Source organism: Hyperolius riggenbachi, chromosome 9 (genome assembly GCF_040937935.1).
Source record: "Hyperolius riggenbachi isolate aHypRig1 chromosome 9, aHypRig1.pri, whole genome shotgun sequence".
Classification (NCBI taxonomy): Eukaryota; Metazoa; Chordata; class Amphibia; order Anura; family Hyperoliidae; genus Hyperolius; species Hyperolius riggenbachi.
Window position 1 is genome coordinate 285,384,693 of NC_090654.1, and position 22,055 is coordinate 285,406,747.

The window sequence follows — 22,055 nt, forward strand, 5'->3', positions numbered from 1 at the left end:
GTGTGTGTAAGGGAGTGTGTAGAATGTGTATAGTGTGTGTAAGGGAGTGTGTAGAATGTGTATAGTGTGTGTGGGAAAAATAAGAGTGAGAACGGACAAATGAGAACAGGAGGTGAGAAGAGTAAAATGCTCCAATTCTCTGATAACTGATTATTTAAGGGGAAATGAGTTTTCCTGTTGAAATATATGTGAAATGTACAATATGTTTGATTTTTCGGCACATCTGTCACCCACATTTCCACACAGCATGTGAACATAGCAGCGCCCCTTCTGAAAACACACAGAGGTCAGCGGTGACACGCCCGATCTGGCCGTGTGCTATGAGAAGGTTTATGAGCCACACGGTAGGATGTTTCTGGGCTACAAGACAAGGCTTCCACACCCGCACTTACTTCATGGATAAGGCATTTGTCAATGAGCTGCAGGTAGGAGCTGATGTTCTCTTCATCCGGGCGGGAGACCAGCAGCTGCGTACAAACTGCGAATTAAGAAGACAGAAGTCAAAGAGGGGTGAAACAAACCTATAGAATGGACCTAAACTCCGTATGAACATTCCCTATCTCATCAGCAACCTTTCCTGCTATCAACAGTAAAATCATTTCTACTTTTCCGTCTCTCATAGCTCATACTTTTCTGTCTCTTAAGGAAGCAGCAATACTGAATGCAGTGAACTCTTTGAATATTTACAGATCTTGTGTTTATCACATAAGACCACATCTCTCCCTCACAGTGTGCCTGTACCCCTCTCCCCCAATCAACTGGCTCGCCAAGTGATGTAACTTATGAAACAAAACATGCTGAGGCTAGCAATTGAAAAAGAAACAGAAACAGAGGAAAGAAAAGAGAAAAAATAATATGTAAACTTCTTACTCAGACCTATTTAAAGATGTATTTGTTTTTCAGTTTTGGATGATTTAGAGAGATGGATTATAAACTTTGTTTTGGGACACAGGCAGATTATGCTGAAATGGGCAGGATTTTTGGTAAACTGAACTGGGGGGGGGGGGGGGGGGGGGGGGGGGGGGTGATTGGACTGGGCCAGAGACCATCATCCACTCCTGTGACCACCCACCTTACCACCACAATCCAAAGCCGTGTACAAGACCTGGTGGGGATCAGCACCAGATCCCTGTCTGTACAGATGTGTCGCTAGCCTGCAGGCTAATAACGTATTCTGTTGCAATGCAGAGGAGAGGGACAGAGGTATGACAAAGCAAGAGTTAGGTAATGCAGCAGGCGGGGTTAGTGAGGAGAACAATGTTCTCAGCCAAACTGATCTGTCAGGCTGATTACTGGCTGCTGTATGTAACAAATAAGAAAAGGGGAGTGGGGAGAAGAGTAGTCTCTAATTACAGACTGGTTTGCTCACAATCCCAGAATGCACTCCTGCAGCCTAGGTTTATCATTAATCACTTCACTACTAAGGTTTTTTATTACCTTTACGGACCAAAGCAATTTTCCAGTTAGCGCTCCTCCCTTTCATTCACTAATAATTTTATCACTTCTTATCACACCAAATACTACTTATCAATTTTTTTTCACCACAAAATTAGGCTTTTTTTGGGGTGAGATTTGTTTTCAGTAATAACTTTATTTTCTAATCATTTTAAAGGGAAAACTAGGGGGGGGGGGGGGGGGAGAAAAAATACACTATTTCTCAAATTTCATCACTTACAAATAAAATAAACAGTGTACTGTAAATAAAACCCACACATTTTATTTGCCTATTTGTCACAGTTATTACAATGTTTAAATTATGTCCCTAGTATGCATGGCGACAATGTATTATTTTTAAACAAAAGGTGCATTTTTTCAGTTTTGTGGGGTTTTTTTTGGTACCGGATCACCAATTACAAGCCTTTAATAGCAAGAACAACAGTAATATACCCTCATGACATACATAGTATAAAAAAAGCTGAGTGTCTCTCCCCCCTCCCCCCCCCAGTCTGGACAGAATCTGCTACAATCAGCATAGAGAGCAGAGTTCCCTTTTAGCAATACTCACCTTTTCCCATGACTCTTGTGAACTGTCCCGGCAGGTCCGCTTCTGGCAATGGGATGCTTCCGGTCTCCCCCTCGCAGTTGCCCATATGATGCTGCTGCATTCCCCCAGAAGCTGACTCCTTGTTGTCAGATCCTGGACCGCCCGTCTGGGACTCGCCCTCCCGGTTGCGGTCCTCTGCGCTGTTGTTCTGCGGGGCGTAGGCTTTGATCGGCGTTAGAACCATCTGGTGCAGCTCCTGCAGAGGAACTCGCAGATTCCCGCCTTCCAGGATGTCCTGAGAATCCACAACACAGAACATATTAATGGTTGCAACATCTAAAACAATTTGACTATGCAATCTACATTCAATAAATAGTTCAGTAAAAAAAATAATTGGTGCAAACCAATCGTTTTTAATGTGACAACTTGGTTTAGCCAAGATGTGGTCATTTTATTAAGTTAAAAGTGCCAATGCAGTGTTCTCCCCAGGCTCTTATAGCAGAATGCTCCATCCGGCTAATTTTGGTGAGCACCCGGTTGTCATTGGCTCCCCATCCTCCTCCTATGCTGTAAGCAGAGTTGCACTGAGAAGCTCCGCCCCTGCATTCCCCCGTCGTGACCCCACCCGGCCACTTTTTCATGCCACCCGGCTGGAATTTTTTTTTCTGGGGAGAACACTGCAGTGAATGGTCGCAATACAAATGTGTGGCCTGAGCATGTCCAAGGAAACCTGAAATTGAAGAAAACAAAAGTATATATCTGGAGCTTCCTCCAGCCCCCTTTAGGCCATTGGTTCCCTCAACGGCCTCCCGGGCAGCTCTGATCCCCCGCTGGATGGCCTGGTACATTTCATAAGTGGCGCTTCCCCGTGCATGCGTGGCCCGGCCGTGCCCCTGTCACCAGGAGCGTTGTGCACCTGCGCACGCGCAAAAAGCTCTCAGCGCAACAGGGGTGCATGTGGCCGGACTGCCCATGTGCTGAAGACGACTTGTGGACTTATCAGGCTGGTTAGCAGAGGAGGAGCTAATGGCTTGAAGGAAGGTCCAGGTACGTAGGAAAACTCCCCCCCCCCCCCCCCCCATTTCAGGTACACTTTAAAGAACAAGCGACACCCATGCTAACCTAGAAATAAACATATATATATAAGCAGATAAATACTAGTTCTACTTACATAACAGATGTATTGTACTGTCCACATTATGATTCTTGTGAATTTTATAAAGGAGACGCAAAGAATCCTATTCTAGAAAGTTTCCATCTTGGTTACCTTGGAATTAAGCTAATCCTGACATCATTTCCTCCCTCACTCTTTTTTTCTCCTCTTGCTAATTGTGTATTCGTTACCCGCCCTTCTCCCAGAGTCTTCAGACACTCCCACTGAGGTCTATACTAGGAAGTGCACCGTTATGTCACTAGAAGGAGGGGGAAATAAAGGGAAGAGGTGGGATATATTATAGATAAAAAGACCTCCCAGCATGCAACTGTTTGGCAATGGCAATTAAAGAGCCAGTGCTCCTAAGGTATGTGATAACTCCAAACCATGACAGCAGAAAAAGTTTTGAAAGTTTTGAATGCAGTATAAGCATCTTTATCACTTTATACACTCAGACCAGTTGCTGTTGAAATTGGATTTTTATGGTGACAATCCCACTTTAAAGGGGACCTGAAGTGAGAGGTATATGGAGTCTGGCCCAGTGCTTTCCTTCTAAGCAATACTAGTTGCCTGGCTGTCCTACTCTTATCGCACCAGCAATTCATGAAATTTCACCCACAGGATGTCCGCATCTAAAATTCTGTGAGTATAGAGAGGACCTGTAGACCTACCTGTGTCAAACTGCAAGATCCGTAACCCTGCTGGTTCCAGAGATGGGTTCATACACAATATTTCAGGAACCATCAGGGTTGAAGGGCTGCACTGAAGCAAGCTCTTTTCACATTTAAAGAGAGCATGTAGCAAAAAAAAGTTCCCCTGGTGGTTACTCAACTCGGTAGGGGGAAGCCTCCGGTTCCTATTGAGGCTTCCCCCGTCCTCTTGTAGCTGCAGGCAGTCCAGCACTGGCTCCCCCGAAGTCTCTGGCGATCCTCCCCCGACAAGGCTTGCTATATTTACCTTCCCAGGCTCCAGCGGGGGCGCTGTTGAGGCTCTCAGCACGGAGATAGGCGAAAATAGCCGATCTCCGTCGGGTCCGCTCTACTACGCAGGTGCAAGAGACTTGCGCCTACGCAGTAGAGTGGCCTGACAGCGACCGGCTATTTCCGCCTATCTCCGAGCGGAGAGCCGATACTGAGCCTGCGCTGGAAAGGTAATTATTTACATCCCCGCCGTTCGGAGGGCCAGAGCGAGACCGCCGTGGGACACAGGAGGACGGGGGAAGCCTCAATAGGATCTGGAGGCTTCCCCCACCCGAGGCGAGTACCCCCCAGGCGAACTTTTTGTGGTTACAGGTTTTCTTTAATGAATTACAGGTGCATCTTCCAATGGGCATGCCCAGAATTTTGCACAACAAGACGATAGAAAATTCCCCTGCTGCGCACGGTTCCCATTCTGAGGCCACGAAGATCGGACTACTCATCTGCGGCACCATAAGAGGACATTTCTTACCCTCTCTAACGACTTGAGAAGAATGTGCCTCTCCTTCAGCTTCTGGATGCTGATGACGATCTTGTGCCGGGCACCTTTGGTGACGTTCTGCGGGACAAACACACAGAATACGTTTGCTGTGACATATGAGATAAAGTCCAGTTTTGATAAATATTTAAAAAAAAAATCAGAATAGCTGCCCTTCCTGTGTAAAGCTGCCATCAGGATAGATTCTACTCCTTCTACTGCCACCTGGTGGCCAGCAAATCAGCAAACTGAAATCAGCCACCGAGTTTCACAGTTGTCACATTTAACCCTTAGCCTGCCAGCTAATTTTTGTTACAAAGTCTACAACCACTGCCAGCTATGCTTGAATTGCGTTTATTAAATGTCTTGCCCAAAATCTACATGTACCAAAGTCCGCATTAGTCAGCAGGGATGTCACATTGAGATTCAAATAAATCTGGAAGGACTGAGAATTATGCAAATTATTATGCAAATCTAAAATGTCAATTAATCAATCTTGCAGTGAAAGCATTTGATTGGTCCATTTCGAAGGTGCATAGATTTGCATAATTTGGCATCAACTAAGAATAATTTGCATATTTCAAGTAGAAAGTTGGCGCTGAGCCAAAACTTTGTACTAAACAACTTTTAGAGGTCCATGTCGCAGTATATACAGAATACGGGGAAACGAAAACGCCTATAGACGTCCGCTGCAGGCAGAAGTAGTTTTGTACTAAAACTCCATTAGATGTCCATGGCGGATAGATGTGGAAATACAAAAATGCCTATAGATGTCGGCGGCAGTAGGTGGCCACATACCAGACAGTTTTTTTTTTCTAATTTTAATTTGATTCCAGCATTCCGATTGATTGGAAGTTTCGATCAGAATCTTCGAGGTACCACACACGAATTTTCGAGATTGCCATAGTTTTGGGATAAAAGATCGTAAACTCCGAAAAAATTGGTTGGTTAGTAAAATCAAGAAAAAAAGTGAATAAAGTTTGGGATGTACTGAATAGTTACATACATTTTTTCTGGTTGAATACAATTTCACAATCCATCACACACCGTACAATTCTTGATAAAATTGGTCTGAATTTTCCAACATGCCCAGTCTCAAAAAAAATACCCCCCACCCAAAAAACGGGAAATTCGATTGGATTTCTCGATCGAATACAAAAGCTTTCTATTTTTCAGGACCACCGGTCGTATTTATCGAATTGGTGTAAAATTGGATCGTTTAAATGTATGGTGTGTGGCCACCTTAAAGAGAGTCTGAAGCGAGAATAAATCTCGCTTCAGACCTCATATATAGCAGGGGCACGTGTGCCCCTGCTAAAACGCCGCTATCCCGCGGCTTAACGGGGGTCCCTGTCTCCCCAAATCCCCTCCGTAATGCGGGGGAGCGCTTCCTGGTTGGGGCAGGGCTAACCGCCGCAGCCCTGCCCTACGCGCGTCTGTCAGCGCGTATCTCCGCCTCTCCCCCGCCCCTCTCAGTCTTTCTTCACTGAGAGGGGCGGGGGAGAGGCGGCGATGCGCCGCTGATAGACGCGAATGGAGGCAGGGCTGCAGCCGTTAGCCCTGCCTCCAGGAAGGGAAATTCTACGACCAACTTTGCGACCAACTTTTGCGGGGGGTGGGTTGGGGGTGAAGGGACCCTCGTGCAGCCGCAGGATAGCGGCGGTTTAGCAGGGGCACACGTGCCCCTGCTATATATGAGAGCTGAAGCAAGATTTAGTCTCGCTTCAGTGTCTCTTTAAAGAGAATCTGTACTCTAATATTCTTACAATAAAAAGCATACCATTCTATTCCTTATGTTCCCCTGTGCCCCTCTGTGCTGTTTCTGTCACTCCCTGCTGCAATCCTGGCTTGTAATTAACAGTTTTAGGCAGTGTTTACAAACAAATGACTGGCTTCTAACCAGAGTATCATAGGCTGAGAACAGCTTACTGTGTGATTCATGCAGAGCTTGGAGGGGGTGTGTAAAGCTTCTGCCAATGACAAGCAGTGCTGCACATTCCACACATTCCAGCCTCAGCCCGACAAAGCCGACACAGGAAATAAGATAAGATTTATTACAGAGACAGTGCAACTAGAAAAGGTTGCAGTAAGACAGACCACATCAGAACAGGTAAAGGAACTTATAGAATAGAAAAAATAAGGCTCAAAATTTTGTTACAGAGTCTCTTTAAGGGTTAATACTCAAACATCGGAGGGGCTCTGTACACACACTAGACTCTCTGCAAAGGCGCTAGAGGTTATCATCATCCAGCGCGTGGGCAAGGTTTAACCACTTCACCCCACAGGGGTTTTTACCCCAATGGACAAGAGCGATTTTCACCTTTCAGTGCTCATCCCTTTAATTTGCTAATAGCTTAATCACTACTAATCACAATGAAATGATCTATATCTTGTTTTTTTCACCGCCAATTAAGCTTTTTGGGGTTGATATATGTTTTCGGTAATTACTTTATTTTCTATGTATTTTAAAGGGAAAAACAAGGAAAAAATAAAGAAATACACAATTTCTCCAATTTCATCCCCTATAGTTTTAATATAAACACTGCTACTGTGCATAAAACCCACACATGTTATCTGCCTATTTGTTCTGGTTATAACAAGATTTAAATTATGTCCCTAGTACAAAGTATGGTGACAATATAGTATTTGGAAATTAAGATGTATTTTTTCTATGTTTTTTTTTTTTCACTGATCTCCCGTGCACTTGCGCGGGAACGGGAACGCACGAGCGCGCGGGAGCAGCACTGTGTGACTTATAAAAACGTTCTGGAACCGTGAAGAGGCTCTAGCAGGACGTTTTTATAAGTCTGCTTGTCATTAAGTGGTTAACTGGTATTTTCCTGTTATCAAAGAAATGGAGTGCATTGTACCTGTGCCTCCAGCTGACACTCGTTCAGGGACATCATCTCATCGTAAGTCATCTGCGAAAACAGGGAGGCGTATTTGTGCAAGCGGAGACTTTTCAGCCACGCGGGAACATCTGCAAAACAGAGGACAACGCAACATAAACATGTGATACAGTGATGATACAACATGCGGTACACTGACCACGCAATATCATACACCAATCATAAAAAGCAAGTGGACGTTGCTGCAGGATCTGGTCTCCAAATAAAGATATCTTAAAGGACAACTGAAGTGAGAGGGATATGGAGGTTGCCAAATTTATTTCCTTTAAGGCTACTTTCCCACCAGGACGTTGCGTTTTAGGGGACGTTATGGTCGCATAACGTGCCCCTAACGCAACGCCTAGTGGTGTTGGATGTGGACATCAAAGCGAGCCGCGTTGTGCAGCTCACTCTGGCGTCCGTGATGCGTACTCTTGGACGCATGCGGCATCACGTGGTCCCGCCGGCCAATCGCAGCACAAAGCGGCCGCTCCAGGAAGTAAACACCGCCACGTCACAAAGTGCAGTGAATATTAATTAGCCATGTGCCCGGCCGCTCTCCCCTCCTCCCCAATATTACTGAGCATGTGCAAACAGTCTAACGCGGCTTAGCCGTGTATAACATACAGCATGCAGTACTTTCTCTTGACGTCTAGCGTTACAAAGTAACGCAACGTGGGCACTGTGAACAGCCCATTGATTTTTCATTACTGTGCGGTGGGCTGCATTACAGGCTGCTCTAACCTGCGCCTGTAACATCCCACTGTGAAAGCAGCCTTAAGCAATACCAGTTGCCTGGCAGCCCTGCTGATCCTCTGCCTCTAATACTTTTAGCCATAGCCCCTGAACAAGCATGCAGCAGATCAGGTTTTTCTGACATTGTCAGGTTTGACAAGATTAGCTGCATGCTTGTTTCTGGTGTGATTCGGACACTACTGCAACCAAATAGATCAGCAGGACAGCCAGGGAACTGGCATTGTTTAAAAGGCAATACATATGGCAGCCTCCATATCACTCACACTACAGTTGTCCTTTTAAAAGCACAATTATGAAATGAAGATAAAATGATACTATATGGGTCGCTCTGCGGCTGCCATCACAAAAATACATTTCAGACTATCCGTTTGTCTCCTCTACGCAAACATTGTTTCAAAATACAGAGGTAATTTAATTCTGCCGCCAGCCCCTTATGTTTTCATACAATCACCAGCCCCCTTACCGCCTCTATTAGTCAGCGGGCGCTGAGGCATCAGGTGACCTGGCAGTCCAATGAAATGTCATGTCAACATTGCTGAAAACAAGAGCATGCACTTGCTGACTGGGCGTGTCTTCCTCTGCACAGAACCATCGCCTGACTCCACTCACCACTCTCTGTTTTTAGTGGAAGGTGAGCGGGGTCAGCTCTGTGGTCAGAGGTAAAGACTTGCTGGTGCCCCCTAAGCTCCTCCCTAACTCCTGTGGATTATGATTGGAGAGGAGGAGGAGTCTGGACACTTCACAGACTGCTATTCAGTCTAACCAATCTGCCTCTGACACTTGCACAGGAAGTCAGCACTGCAAACTCAGACAGAGAGATCTTTGTGCACTGCTGATTAGGATATAGTCCACACAACATGCGTAAATAATGTGAGGGATGTCAATAGAAACCCTGCAGAAATCTCTATAATAAACATGGGGTTTGGGAAACAAATCAGCACAAGGACAGGGGAGGGACTCCTGAGAGACTCTGCAGTGAGGGAAACCTGCTGACTGCTGTGTCTCTATCAAGTCACATGATCCGCCGAGCTGGAAACATGGGAAGGGGGAAGGACCGCCATGACAGAAAGCAGAAGCTGACCGCTATGCCCATCACATGCTTTCTGAAAATGACCAGATTAACAGACGGCAAGCCCTGAGGCGCTGTAGGCTGACAATAAAATAGGAAGTGCGACTATAGTGCAAATATACGCCATCTAGGGCAGGCCTAGCTATTTCTAATGACGGTGAAGCAGGTTTACTTTCAAGCACGTCTGAAGTGAGAAGTATATTAAAGGGAACCTGAATTGAGTAAAAGTATTAAAATAAACACATGATGTACCTGTTAAAATGAATATTACATACTTACCTCCCATCAGTTCCTCTCAGAAGCTCACCATTTTCTTCTTACGGTGGCCATACATGGTACAATTTTTCATTTTTTTTTCAATTACATAATTTAGTTTGATTATTCCGTTAGATCGAATATAAAGATTTTTTTCAGCATGTCCAATCAGATGTTTCTCGAAAAAACGGGATAATTGGTCGAATTTCTTGATCGAAAAAAAAATATTTTCTACTTTCATTCGATTCGATCATTTAGATCGACTATACGGGAAAATTGAATGTGTTTATTGTATCGTGTGTGGGCACCATTACAGGGATCCCTTCCAGTTCTGACAAGATTTTGTCAGAACTGAAACATACCAGTTGCTCTCTGTTATATATCAGTTGCTGTCCGTTACAACTGAATGTGCAAGGTAATGTCCATGTTTCCAATAGCTCAAGTGGGCGATATGACAGTTTAACAGTGAGCTGACCCGGAAGCTGTTATGGGGTAATGGCCATTTTCAAAATGGAGGACGGAGAATTCCATCAATCACAGTGGTAAAACAGGACAAAGGAGAGGAGAAAGAGATTGCTGAGTAGACTATGCGGGAGGCAAGCATGATGTGTGGGTGTTTATCCTGACTTTTAATTTTCAGTTCCGGTTTGCTTTAAGCAATACGTGAGCAGAAGTCTCACAAAGGATGGGTTCGCACATTAAAGGTGCCCAGTCAGTTTTTGACAGTTGGCATCAGTTTTGTATGAGTTTTCTATGAGTTCACACATAAATCTGTACGTTTCCAGTCTAGTCAGTTTTTAATCAGTTTTCTATGGGTGTGGTCAAACATAAAAGGTGTACAGTTCCAATCCTGTCAGCTAAAACGGACAAAAAACTGATGCAAAACTGGCAGGACAAAACTAGATTGTAAATGTAAAGATTTGTGAGAGAACCAAGCAAAACTGGACGTTTAACACCAATAATAATCTGTCAAGGAGTGGTAATGATTCGCCTCTCTACCCAATGGTAAAAGACACTTTCTCTCTGGTCACTGGAAATAGGACATTGTTTTGTCACGGCGGAGTCACCCAGAGTGTTTGTCCGCTGTGTACAGCAATGGACCTGTGTGAACGGATTTCCATAGGAAGCCAGGGGTCCCTTTTGCATGAAACAAAATGCAGGACAGTGTAAGGGCCCTTTTCCACTAGCAGTTGCTAGCGTTCACGCTGAACGCTAGCGATTGCTGAATCGCAATTACCGGCGATTCCCCGACGTTTGCGGCCGCGATTTTGCTATGCTATGCACTGCATAGCAAAATTGCGGCAAATATCGCTCCGACGCGCGTTCGCGTTCCCCTCAAAAACGAATCGCGGTAGTGGAAATGACCTACCGTGATTCCTATGTTAAAAAGCAAAAAGTAGTGATTGTAAAATCGCTAGCGGTTTGCGTCTTTCCGATTCAGCCAGCGCAAACGCACTGGTGGAAAAGGGCCCTTAGCTGAGCCTTATAGCCAGGGATGCGCAAATCCGAATTCAGGTGAAACCCGGATAGTTGCTATCCGGATTCCGCACTGTTAATGACAATCACCTGTGCAGGCTGGGCGGGGGGATAGGGGGTGTAAATCTTACCTAGCTGACGTCTCCTTAGGTCCGTCCCTCGGCGCCTCCCATGATGCGGTCCAAGCGGCGGTCACCTGATTACAAACACTTCCTCCTTCAACCCGGAAGGAGGAAGTGTTACATGACCGCCGCGTGGACCGAATCATGGGAGGCGCCGAAGGACGGACCGAAGCTAGGTAAGCTTGAAATATTTAAAACATCCTGGAGAACTGGCCAGAGCTCACTTCCAGATTCACTGTAGCGGAGTTCTCCTGAGTTTTCATGAGCTCATGAACTGGACATGGTGGCCAGACACGTCAACCACTCTGCCATGAGAAGGAGGAGTCCAGCTGGCCACAAGGGGGCTGTACACACAGGTGGTTTTGTAGCAGCAGTTTTTAGGGACCACACCCTCCGAAACAAAATGCAGCACTCAGGACAGAAGGAAAACACAGAGAAAGGCACCCTGTTGTATGTAGAGTTTAGCCTTTCTAATTCCTCCTCATTTGTGACTAATCACAACTGTAATTTGATCTCTCAGCTGGGTCAGCTGGCTGTGTCGGCAGAGCAGCTAATTTGTAAACACAGGATGTTAACCCTATGTGTGCTTCCATGAAAGCAGGAAGTAGACACACTGCAGATTTATTGCAGCAGGATTTGTATCAGCTGTAACACAGAAATGTTTTTCTTTAAAGGTTATTATGCTGTTGCTTATCTTTTAGAGCAGAGAGGAAGTTCTGAGTTCAGGTCCACTTTAAACCAGCGCTGTGGAGTCGGTAAAAAAAAAATCTTCTGACTCCAACTCCGACTCCTCAGTTTCTGAAACCACGACTCCAAATCAAACTTCGACTAGCCAAAATGGCTCCGACTCCTCGATCCGACTCCTTAGTCTAATACTTAACAGGGCTGTGGATTTTGTACAAAAATCATCCGACTCCCGACTCCCACTCAGTTAATGAAATCAACGACTCCAACTCCGAGTGCCCAAAATTGCCCCGACTGACTCCTCGACTTCGACTCCATAGCCCTGCTTTAAACTACGGTATGGTGACAATTAAAACACTTTCACTGAAATGAATGAAAGTGGTTTCTTTGAGGTTTAAGGGCTTGTTCACACTAGGGGTGTTTTCGGCCTTTTTTCAAGCGCCCACACAACGCTTGTGCAATGAATCTCTGTGAAAAGGGTCATATTGGCGCGGTGCGTGCGCTGTGCGTTCAGCAAAGCGGTGCCTGGACCATTTTTGGGGCGTCTTTGCTATAATGGAAGGCATAGGAAAACCACTAAATGCTCACAAAACCGCTTTATGCGGCGATTGCACTCACATTTTTTTCTAGACTAAATACATTGTATTTACATAGCTCCCAACTGTCCCCTCTTTGAGAGCCCTGTCCCTCTGTCCCTTTTTCCTCCTCATTTGTCCCTTTTTCAGGACCCTGTCCCTCTATGTAAATATATATATTTCTCTACTAAAAAAATGTGTTCGATTGACTCTAAACTTTATTCACATCCTTTAAATTGATACCTTAATAATTTTAACATGTTAATATGAAGGAAAATGAACCAGGATAGATAGGACATATTTTTCTCATGAAATCTTTATGATATGTGTGACTAGGGGTCTGATCAGGGGTGTGGCAGGGGCGTGGCTTAAGTGTCCCTCTTTCCCATCTCAAAAAGTTGGGAGGTATGTATTTAATCTTTTCGGGGTCACAGAGTTCACTTCCTGACTTACGTCATGGAGTGAATCTCAAAACCACGCTGGAAGAGCGCTTCTTCAAAAAAAAAAAAAAAAAACAGCACGCAGTGGAGTGCCAGGAGGGAGAAAAAAACAGCACACAAAAATGCAAAACGAGTTTTCGTTTTTAGGGGTGAATGAGGCCCTATTGCGTTTTCCAGCTTTTTAGGGAAAGGAAGCAGCTTTTGTATTGCTAAAACGCACTGTGGTCACATCCTGAGTGGCTGCAGAGAAGCTGAACGATTGTTTCGACAACTGATGATGAACAGAAGAAAAGTGATCATTGAGTCGTGGTACACAATCTGCAGTGTGAACACGACGCAAGGCGCAAATACACAGTTGTGCTTACGTTACACCGCTCTCCCAGGTCCTGCGCCCCCCACAAGCACTGTACGTCCCCCCCCCCCCCCCCCCCACCAGCACGGAGCGCAATAAAATAGGAGTAAATTTGCCACTCGCAGCTAAAACACATTAGGTAATGTCGTGCCTGGCGTCTGCACTGCTGTGTGCGCCCCTCACCCAGCAGAGACGCGTCCGCAGATCTCCCAGCTCTCTGCACGCGGGGCGACTGAACTGTGCGCAGCTCCCGCTGTATAACCTCTATTCATGGCTAAACGGCAACGTGGGAAATGCTAACCAGCCTTTATGTGACGGGATAATTTGGGGGTTGCTTACAGGGCCGGCCAAGTGCAGATTCACCACACAACATTTGATTTACAGGCTTAATGCAATGGCAAAGACAACACTGTAACATCAAAAAGTTCCCCTGGGGGGTACTCGCCTCGGGAGGGGGAAGCCTCCGGATCCTAATGAGGCTTCCCACGCCATCCTCTGTCCCACGGGTGTCTTGCTGCAGCCCTCCGAACAGCAGCCCGACAGATCAGACATCCTGTTCAATATTTACCTTTCCAGGCTCCAGCGGGGGCGCTGTGGCGGTTTTCGGCTCCGAAGTAGACGGAAATAGCCGATATCAGTTGGGTCTGCTCTACTGGACAGGTGCCGGAGACTTGCACCTGCGCAGTAGAACGGACCCGCCTATTTCGGAGCCGAGAGCCGCCACAGCGCCTGCGCAGGAGCCGGGAAGGTAAATATTTACATCGCCGCTACTCGGAGGGCCAGAGCGAGACCCCCGAGGGACGGAGTACAGCGTGGGAAGCCTCATTGGGACCCTAAGGCTTCCCCCTCCCGAGGTGAGTACCCGCCAGGGGAACTTTTTGATGTTACAGGGTTTCTTTAAATGTGTGAGAACTACAAACTTCCACCCCCCTCCCCAGGAGGGTACTTACCTCGGGAGGCGGAAGCCTCTGGATCCTAATGAGGCTTCCCCCATCCTCCGGTGTCCGGCAATCCGGCACTGGAAGGCCCCCAAATCACAGCCGACATCTACAAAATGTACCTTCCCCGACTCCAGTGCAGGTGCAATAGCGGTTCAGGCGGTAATAGCTCAGCCCGATCAGGTCCGCTGTACTGCGTATGCCCGCATCGCCTGCTCCTGCACTGTACAGCGGAGCCAATCGGGCTCAGCTATTTCCGCCTGAGCCTGACTGGAAAGCCGATGTTTCTTACAGTTTTTCTTTGAAGGACAACTGAAGCAGGAGGGATATAGAGACTGCCATATTTATTACCTTTTAAAGGACACCCTAGGCGAAAATAAACTAATGAAATAAACAATTGTATCTATCTTCCGTCTCCTAAAAATGACATTTTAAGATATTCCACAGTTTTATTTCATGTTTAAATCTATTTTTTAAGTTTTAACTGTTTTATTGTTTTTGCTCAATTCATTAAAGTATGCCAGAGCTGAAATGTATGAACTATTGACCCTTTTTATCTCTTGCCTGTCCTCGAAGCCAATTTCTGCTAGGAAAGTGTTTTATAGTTGGAATTTCTTATCAGTGAGGGTCACACTGTAGTCACTTCCTGTCAGGACTGAGTCAGCCACTTACATACCTGATTTATAACTCTTTCAGGCAGAGAAAAAAAAAAGGTACACAGCCTAGTTATTTGTGTGCTAGGCACTGTACATACACATGTCTATCTCATTATGTCACATGTCACCTCGGGTATCCTTTAAGCAAAACCAGCTGCCTGGCAGTCCTGCTGCCTCTAATACTTTCAGCCATAGCCCCTGAACAAGCATGCAGCAGATCAGGTGTTTCTGACATTATTGTCAGAGCTGACAGGATTAACTGCATGCTTGCTTCTGGGGCGATTCAGACACTACTACAGCCAAATAGATTGCTGGGCTGCCAGGCAACCGGTATTGTTTGAAAGGAATTAAATATGGCAACCTCTCACTTCAATTGTCCTTTAAAGAGGAACTTTAACCTAGAATTGAACTTCATCCCAATCAGTAGCTGATGCCCCCTTTCCCATGAGAAATGTTTATCTTTTCTGTAACAGATCATCAGGGGGCGCTGTATGGCTGATATCGTGGTGAAACCCCTCCCACAGTGTGATGTCATGACCATATTCATGAGTTTCAGGTCAGTAAACCTTATTGCATTGTGGGAGATAACAGTGTTTCCAACTGTCAAGCAAGCAGTATCTTCCTCTGAGCATATAAAAACAACATTTCAGCCTATCAAACTGTGCCTGCGCGAGTGGCGCTGTCAATCACTGCCACATGGACCGTAGCGTTCCGCGCAGGCGCAGTAGTTCTGTGCTTGCGCACTACGCTCCAGTCCACGTGGCGGTGATTGCCAGCGCAGGCGCAGTACAAGCTGACCTCCAGGTCAGCCTGACGTCATCCCTGGGGACTGAGAGGCAGCTGCGGCGAACGGCTCACGGCAGAGCTGCGGCGAGGGACATGCTGGGAGCTCGGGGCTGGACGAAGCCCCGGGTAAGTAGCCCTTACTTTACTATTGCCTGATAACTCCTTTAAGTTCCAAGATGTAGATTCTACGTCCTAATTATTCCCCTGTATGTTCTAGGATGTAGAATCTATGTCCTGCATTCAATCGCGCTCATTGCAGCCGCTGCAGGTGCACGTCACCGTGCACGCTCGTGCACAGTCACGTGAATGATCCTTTGAATGATTGTTGCTGTTAGCCAGCAACAATCATTCAATAACGTTAGGAAAACAAAAAAGTTGTAAAAGTAAAAAAAAACAATTTTAAGTAACATAGGCCCAATAAAATAAAAAGTTGTTTTTTTTTTTAATTTCCCCATTAATTTTTAACCCAAACTTAGCCTATTAACCCATTATTAACCCCTCCAATAGCTATGCCACCAGTAGCGATCGGATGCAATCGCTAGGGCGAAAGTTTCACGCCCCAATGCTCTACATATGTAACGCTCTACCGTTGCCTAGTGATGCATCTGTACAGCTCTATGCCCCCTGAACTGTCGCCCTAGCGAACACATTCGATTGCCACAGACACGCAGACCGGGGATAACAGTCCACCACATGCTCAGCTAGAAGTAAAATATGGCATATGGGGTATCATTTTTATCGAGAAGGACCAAATAATTTGTTTGTAAATGTTTTATAACTGTGGGACTTGTGATGTGAAAATTAGGGAGGGGGAAAAATGAAAAAATGTTTGTTTTCTGCATTTACACCTAATTTTTCCCCATAAATGGATTATAAAACAAAATAGTTTAGGGAGAAAAATATTACCCAAAGAAAGCCTAGATTGTACTGAAAATAACAAGTTATGTATCACTACGATGGCATAGATAATTACAAAGTTACTGCTGTATCAAAACGACATAGCTAAAGTGTCAAAAACGCCAGGAACTTTAAGTTCTAAAAACCGTGGAACGCAAAAGGGTTAATGGTAAAGGACAATGGCTTAAGGGCCCGTTCAGACTGCAAAACGCGGACGGCCACGCATGCAGAACGCAACGCGCACGAACGCACGCCATCCGCGTTCGTATGCGTTGCGTGGCTGATCCCATCACTGAAAAGTGAATGGGACAGCCGCGCGTTTTTGTAAAATCTGCGTGCAGCATGCGTTCCCGGACCGCAGAGGTCCGGAACGCATGCTGTGTGAACATCAGACAGTGCACTCTATGCAATGTCTGATGTCGTGCGTGTCGGCCACCTGCACGCGTAATGTAGGAAGCAAAATAAGAGAATCTGTAGTAAACTTACAGGTGCTCATTTACAGTACAATGTTATATGAACAATGATCGAATTGTATGTGCGTAGATGTAATTAGTATTACAGATCAGTTGAACTGTTGACAATCGAAATGTTGTATATTTTGACTTGTTGGTGGGCTGTTTCAATTACAATGAGTAATTCCATTTGCATAAAAAAAAATGTATATATTGTTAAATCACAAGTGCCCCCAAGCTCAGAGTACAAGCATTGCTGCCAGCTGCCTTTGGATAGATCTGCCATAAAGTCATGTTCATTCAAGAAAGCACTTAAGGAGTACTAACGCCAGCAGGAATCGGTATTAGATTCTTAGTTCGGGGCCAAGCGTTGCAAAGGAGGGTGGAGAAAAGACGGCACGACAGACAATGGAGCGGATTCCGGCAGGCAGGGTGAGGAGGGGAACAATGGGCTCAGGTGTCGCTGTTGCTAAAAGTCCGACATGCCAGATCTTCATGCGGCATTTGTGGACACCTGCAGACATGCTAGATTTTTGGCAGAATCGGTCTTGAATGGCTGCCTGGGCTGAGTATCAATCTAGTGTGTGTACCTAGCTATACCAGTAAGTACAATTCTCTCACCTTTGCTAAAATAAGGGTAATTAAATGCTGTAGAAAAAAAAACTCTGCTGTGTTTGATCAGTCTTATCTACAGCAATTAGTGAACATAAAACTTCTGAGGGCTACAGCAAGATGTGAAAGTTTATTAACCTTTCCAGTAACCTTGTATAAAGTAGTTGTCCCTCAAAGTGCTTTTAGTGTGGCTAATGTGGTGGAGCAGAGGGTAAAATTTGACTATTGTGCTACTTATGGGCACAATTCTTGCTTCCTGCAGACATTTAACAGAAAATGGGATTGGTTTACAAAATTACAAATGGAGACTATTGACCATTTGTCCAGCCCGGCTCCTAATATCCCATGCATGGTCAGGTACTTGCCTAGCTACGCCGCTAATGTCACATGCATGGTCAAATACTTGTCCAGTGAGGACAATAATGTCCCATGCATGGTCAGGTACTTGTCCAGCTAGGCCACTAATGTCCCATGCATGGTCAGGTACTTGTCTGCCTAGGTCACTTGTGTCCCATGCATGGTCAGGTACCTATCCAGCTGGGCCACTAATGTCCCATGCATGGTCACATACTTGCCTAGCTACGCCGCTAATGTCCCATGCATGGACAGGTACTTGTCCAGTGAGGACAATAATGTCCCATGCGTGATCACATACTTACCCAGCTAGGCCACTAATGTCCCATGTATGGTCACATACTTGCCTAGCTAAGCTGCTAATGTCCCATGCATGGTCAGGTACCCTTCCGGCTAGGCCACTAATGTCCCATGCATGGTCAGGTACTTGTCCGGCTAGGCCACTAATGTCCCATGCATGGTCAGGTACTTGTCCAGCTAGGCCACTAATGTGCCATACATGGTCAGGTACTTGTCCAGCTAGGCCACTAATGTGCCATACATGGTCAGGTACTTGTCCAGCTAGGCCACTAATGTCCCATGCATGGTCAGGTACTTGTCCGGCTAGGCCACTAATGTCCCATGCATGGTCAGGTACTTGTCCAGCTAGGCCACTAATGTGCCATACATGGTCAGGTACTTGTCCGGCTATACCACTAATGTCCCATGCATGGTCAGGTACTTGACCAGCTAGACCACTAATGTGCCATGCATGGTCAGGTACCTCTTCCCATCCCTCCTCCAGAAACGTCCCTCTTACCTTTCATGCCGCTTCCTTCGTCCTGGAATGTGTTGCGCGTAGAAGACGGGTCTTCCAAGTGTTCGCTCCCTCCGCTCCCTGACGAGGCCACGCTGCTCTGTGGCGACAGGGGGGCGTGGTCAGACGGGACACCCTGTGATCCTCTGGCTCGTAGGTCCTCGTGGGACATCCAGCCGTGTCCGAGGGGCTGGTTTGGCACGTTCATGGGAGGCGTGAGCGAGACGGAGCGTTTCAGAGGGCTGTGGTGCGTCTGGCCTGAGAGAACTACAACACAAACACAAAACTAAGGTTACACCTCGAAAGCCCAGAAAATAGCATTGATTAGAGTGCAAATCTCCCCTAGCTCTGATTCTCTTCCTCAAACTCCCACCTGCAGCCAGACTCACATCCAGAACCACTGGTGTATGGCAAGCCTATAGCTTATCAACCCCACATGCAGACAGCCTGTTTAGGACTGGTGGTCCTCCTCAGTGTATGGCAGGGATTGATATGGCTTTATGGGACAGGGCTTGGACCCGTACAACAGATTACCCAAGTAGCATGGGCAGACTTTCATAGAGCCATATCACTCCCTGCCATGCACTGAGGAGTACCAACAGTCCGAAACAGGCTGTCTACATATGGAGTTGATGTGGCTCTCTAAAATTTAAAGCTATAGACTTGCTATGCGGTTCTGGATGCTAGCCTGGCTTCGGGGTCATAAAGGGATAATTTGCATATTTAGTAGTGGTGCATTGTGGGTGACCACAGTTGCTCACTTAAAGCTGAATTATCACAAATACCTTCTGTTTTAAGTAGGCAAATTCCACAGAGTGTTGCTTTTCAGTAGGAGGGATTTTAAGGCTCTTTTAAGCCTTGTACACATCATAAAACGCAAGCTCTTGTGTTTTGCGTTTTGCTTACTTGCGCATTAGCAATTTTAGGCTGGCTCTTTTCTAAGCGCTTTTGCAGAGCGCTTTGTTTTTTTCACTTCCTGATGTCATTCAGGAAGTGAACTCTGTGACCCGGAAAAGAATAAATACAATGTATTTATTCTTAAAAGCGCTGGGGAAATCGCTATACAAAGTGCTTTTTCAAGCACTTAGCGATTTCTCTATAACTTCCATTGAGACAAACGCTCAGAAAATTATACAGGCAGCGCGTTGGTGAGCGGAAAGCAGTCGAAACGCACTGATATGAACACTCTGATAGGGAATCATTGCACAAGCGCTTTTAGGGCAGTTTTGAGGAAAAAAAACCCCGAAAGTGCCCTTAGTGTAGCAGTAGGGTATTGTATAAGTGCCCTTAGTGTAGCAGTAGGGTATTGTATAAGTGCCCTTAGTGTAGCAGTAGGGTATTGTATAAGTGCCCTTAGTGTAGCAGTAGGGTATTGTATAAGTGCCCTTAGTGTAGCAGTAGGGTATTGTATAAGTGCCCTTAGTGTAGCAGTAGGGTATTGTATAAGTGCCCTTAGTGTAGCAGTAGGGTATTGTATAAGTGCCCTTAGTGTAGCAGTAGGGTATTGTATAAGTGCCCTTAGTGTAGCAGTAGGGTATTGTATAAGTGCCCTTAGTGTAGCAGTAGGGTATTGTATAAGTGCCCTTAGTGTAGCAGTAGGGTATTGTATAAGTGCCCTTAGTGTAGCAGTAGGGTATTGTATAAGTGCCCTTAGTGTAGCAGTAGGGTATTGTATAAGTGCCCTTAGTGTAGCAGTAGGGTATTGTATAAGTGCCATTAGTGTAGCAGTAGGGTATTGTATAAGTGCCCTTAGTGTAGCAGTAGGGTATTGTATAAGTGCCCTTAGTGTAGCAGTAGGGTATTGTATAAGTGCCCTTAGTGTAGCAGTAGGGTATTGTATAAGTGTCCTTAGTGTAGCAGTATTGTATTGTATAAGTGCCCTTAGTGTAGCAGTAGGGTATTGTATAAGTGCCCTTAGTGTAGCAGTAGGGTATTGTATAAGTGCCCTTAGTGTAGCAGTAGGGTATTGTATAAGTGCCCTTAGTGTAGCAGTAGGGTATTGTATAAGTGCCCTTAGTGTAGCAGTAGGGTATTGTATAAGTGCCCTTAGTGTAGCAGTAGGGTATTGTATAAGTGCCCTTAGTGTAGCAGTAGGGTATTGTATAAGTGCCCTTAGTGTAAACAAGCTCTCAGTCTACTACACTTTCCTTGTGGTTCTGAGTCACACCGAGCTGTTTGTTTCGGTTGCTAATAAAGATTTGGAGAGAGACGACTTGTTTTCCAACGTGGGGTGCAGTAGTTCTGCGCCTGCGCAGTCCGCTCCGGCCCACGTGGCGGTGATTGACAGCGAGATCGCGCAGGCGCAGTACAGAGCGACCTCAAGGTCGCTCTGACGTCATCGCTGGGGACCGGGTCGGAGCTCCGGCGAACAGCCGCGGGCAGAGCTGCGAGGGAGGTCCTGGGAGCTTCGGGCTGGAGGAAGCCCCCGGTAAGTACCACTCATTTTACTATATTTGCCCTGATGACTCCTTTAAGATGCAAAACCAGAAAGAAAAAAAAAAAAACATCCAAGCAATGCTTTTTTTGCCTCACATTTTTATGCAATCATTTTGTTCACTTTAATTCACCCCACTGAATTAAAGCTGAAAGTCTGTACTTACAGGCATTGGACTTGTTTCATTTAAAATTAATTGTGGTAATAAGTGCAAACCCAAAATTAGAAAAAAAGTTGTCTCTGTCCAAATATGGATCTAAGTGTAGCTTTCTGACAACTCCACTGCCCACAGGGCAGCAGATGTAGCCTCCTGCCTCTCCTCCCGCCCCATAGGGCAGCAGATGTAGCCTCCTGCCTCTCCTCCCGCCCCATAGGACAGCAGATGTAGCCTCCTGCCTCTCCTCCCTCCCCATAGGGCAGCAGATGTAGCCTCCTGCCTCTCCTCCCTCCCCATAGGGCAGCAGATGTAGCCTCCTGCTTCTCCTCCCTCCCCATAGGGCAGCAGATGTAGCCTCCTGCTTCTCCTCCCTCCCCATAGGGCAGCAGATGTAGCCTCCTGCCTCCCCTCCCCATAGGGCAGCAGATGTAGCCTCCTGCCTCCCCTCCCCATAGGGCAGCAGATGTAGCCTCCTGCCTCTCCTCCCGCCCCATAGGGCAGCAGATGTAGCCTCCTGCCTCTCCTCCCGCCCCATAGGACAGCAGATGTAGCCTCCTGCCTCTCCTCCCTCCCCATAGGGCAGCAGATGTAGCCTCCTGCTTCTCCTCCCTCCCCACAGGGCAGCAGATGTAGCCTCCTGCCTCCCCTTCCCATAGGGCAGCAGATGTAGCCTCCTGCCTCCCCTCCCCATAGGGCAGCAGATGTAGCCTCCTGCCTCCCCTCCCCATAGGACAGCAGATGTAGTCTCCTGCCTCTCCTCCCTA

General features: G+C 46.3%; 1 protein-coding gene across 4 annotated transcripts in view; it reads right to left on the reverse strand.

Annotated features, from left to right (window-relative positions):
* The window catches only part of SAMD4A (sterile alpha motif domain containing 4A), a 158,568-nt gene that overhangs the window by 21,015 nt on the left and 115,498 nt on the right, over nt 1-22,055 (reverse strand). For all 4 annotated transcript variants that reach the window (XM_068252381.1, XM_068252383.1, XM_068252382.1 and 1 more), the window contains exons 4-8: nt 18,704-18,967; nt 7,463-7,572; nt 4,587-4,673; nt 2,006-2,279; nt 393-478 (exon numbers count right to left, since the gene is read on the reverse strand). In XM_068252381.1, coding sequence (XP_068108482.1) covers nt 393-478; nt 2,006-2,279; nt 4,587-4,673; nt 7,463-7,572; nt 18,704-18,967 — 821 coding nt within the window. The remainder of the gene's footprint in view (nt 1-392; nt 479-2,005; nt 2,280-4,586; nt 4,674-7,462; nt 7,573-18,703; nt 18,968-22,055) is intronic.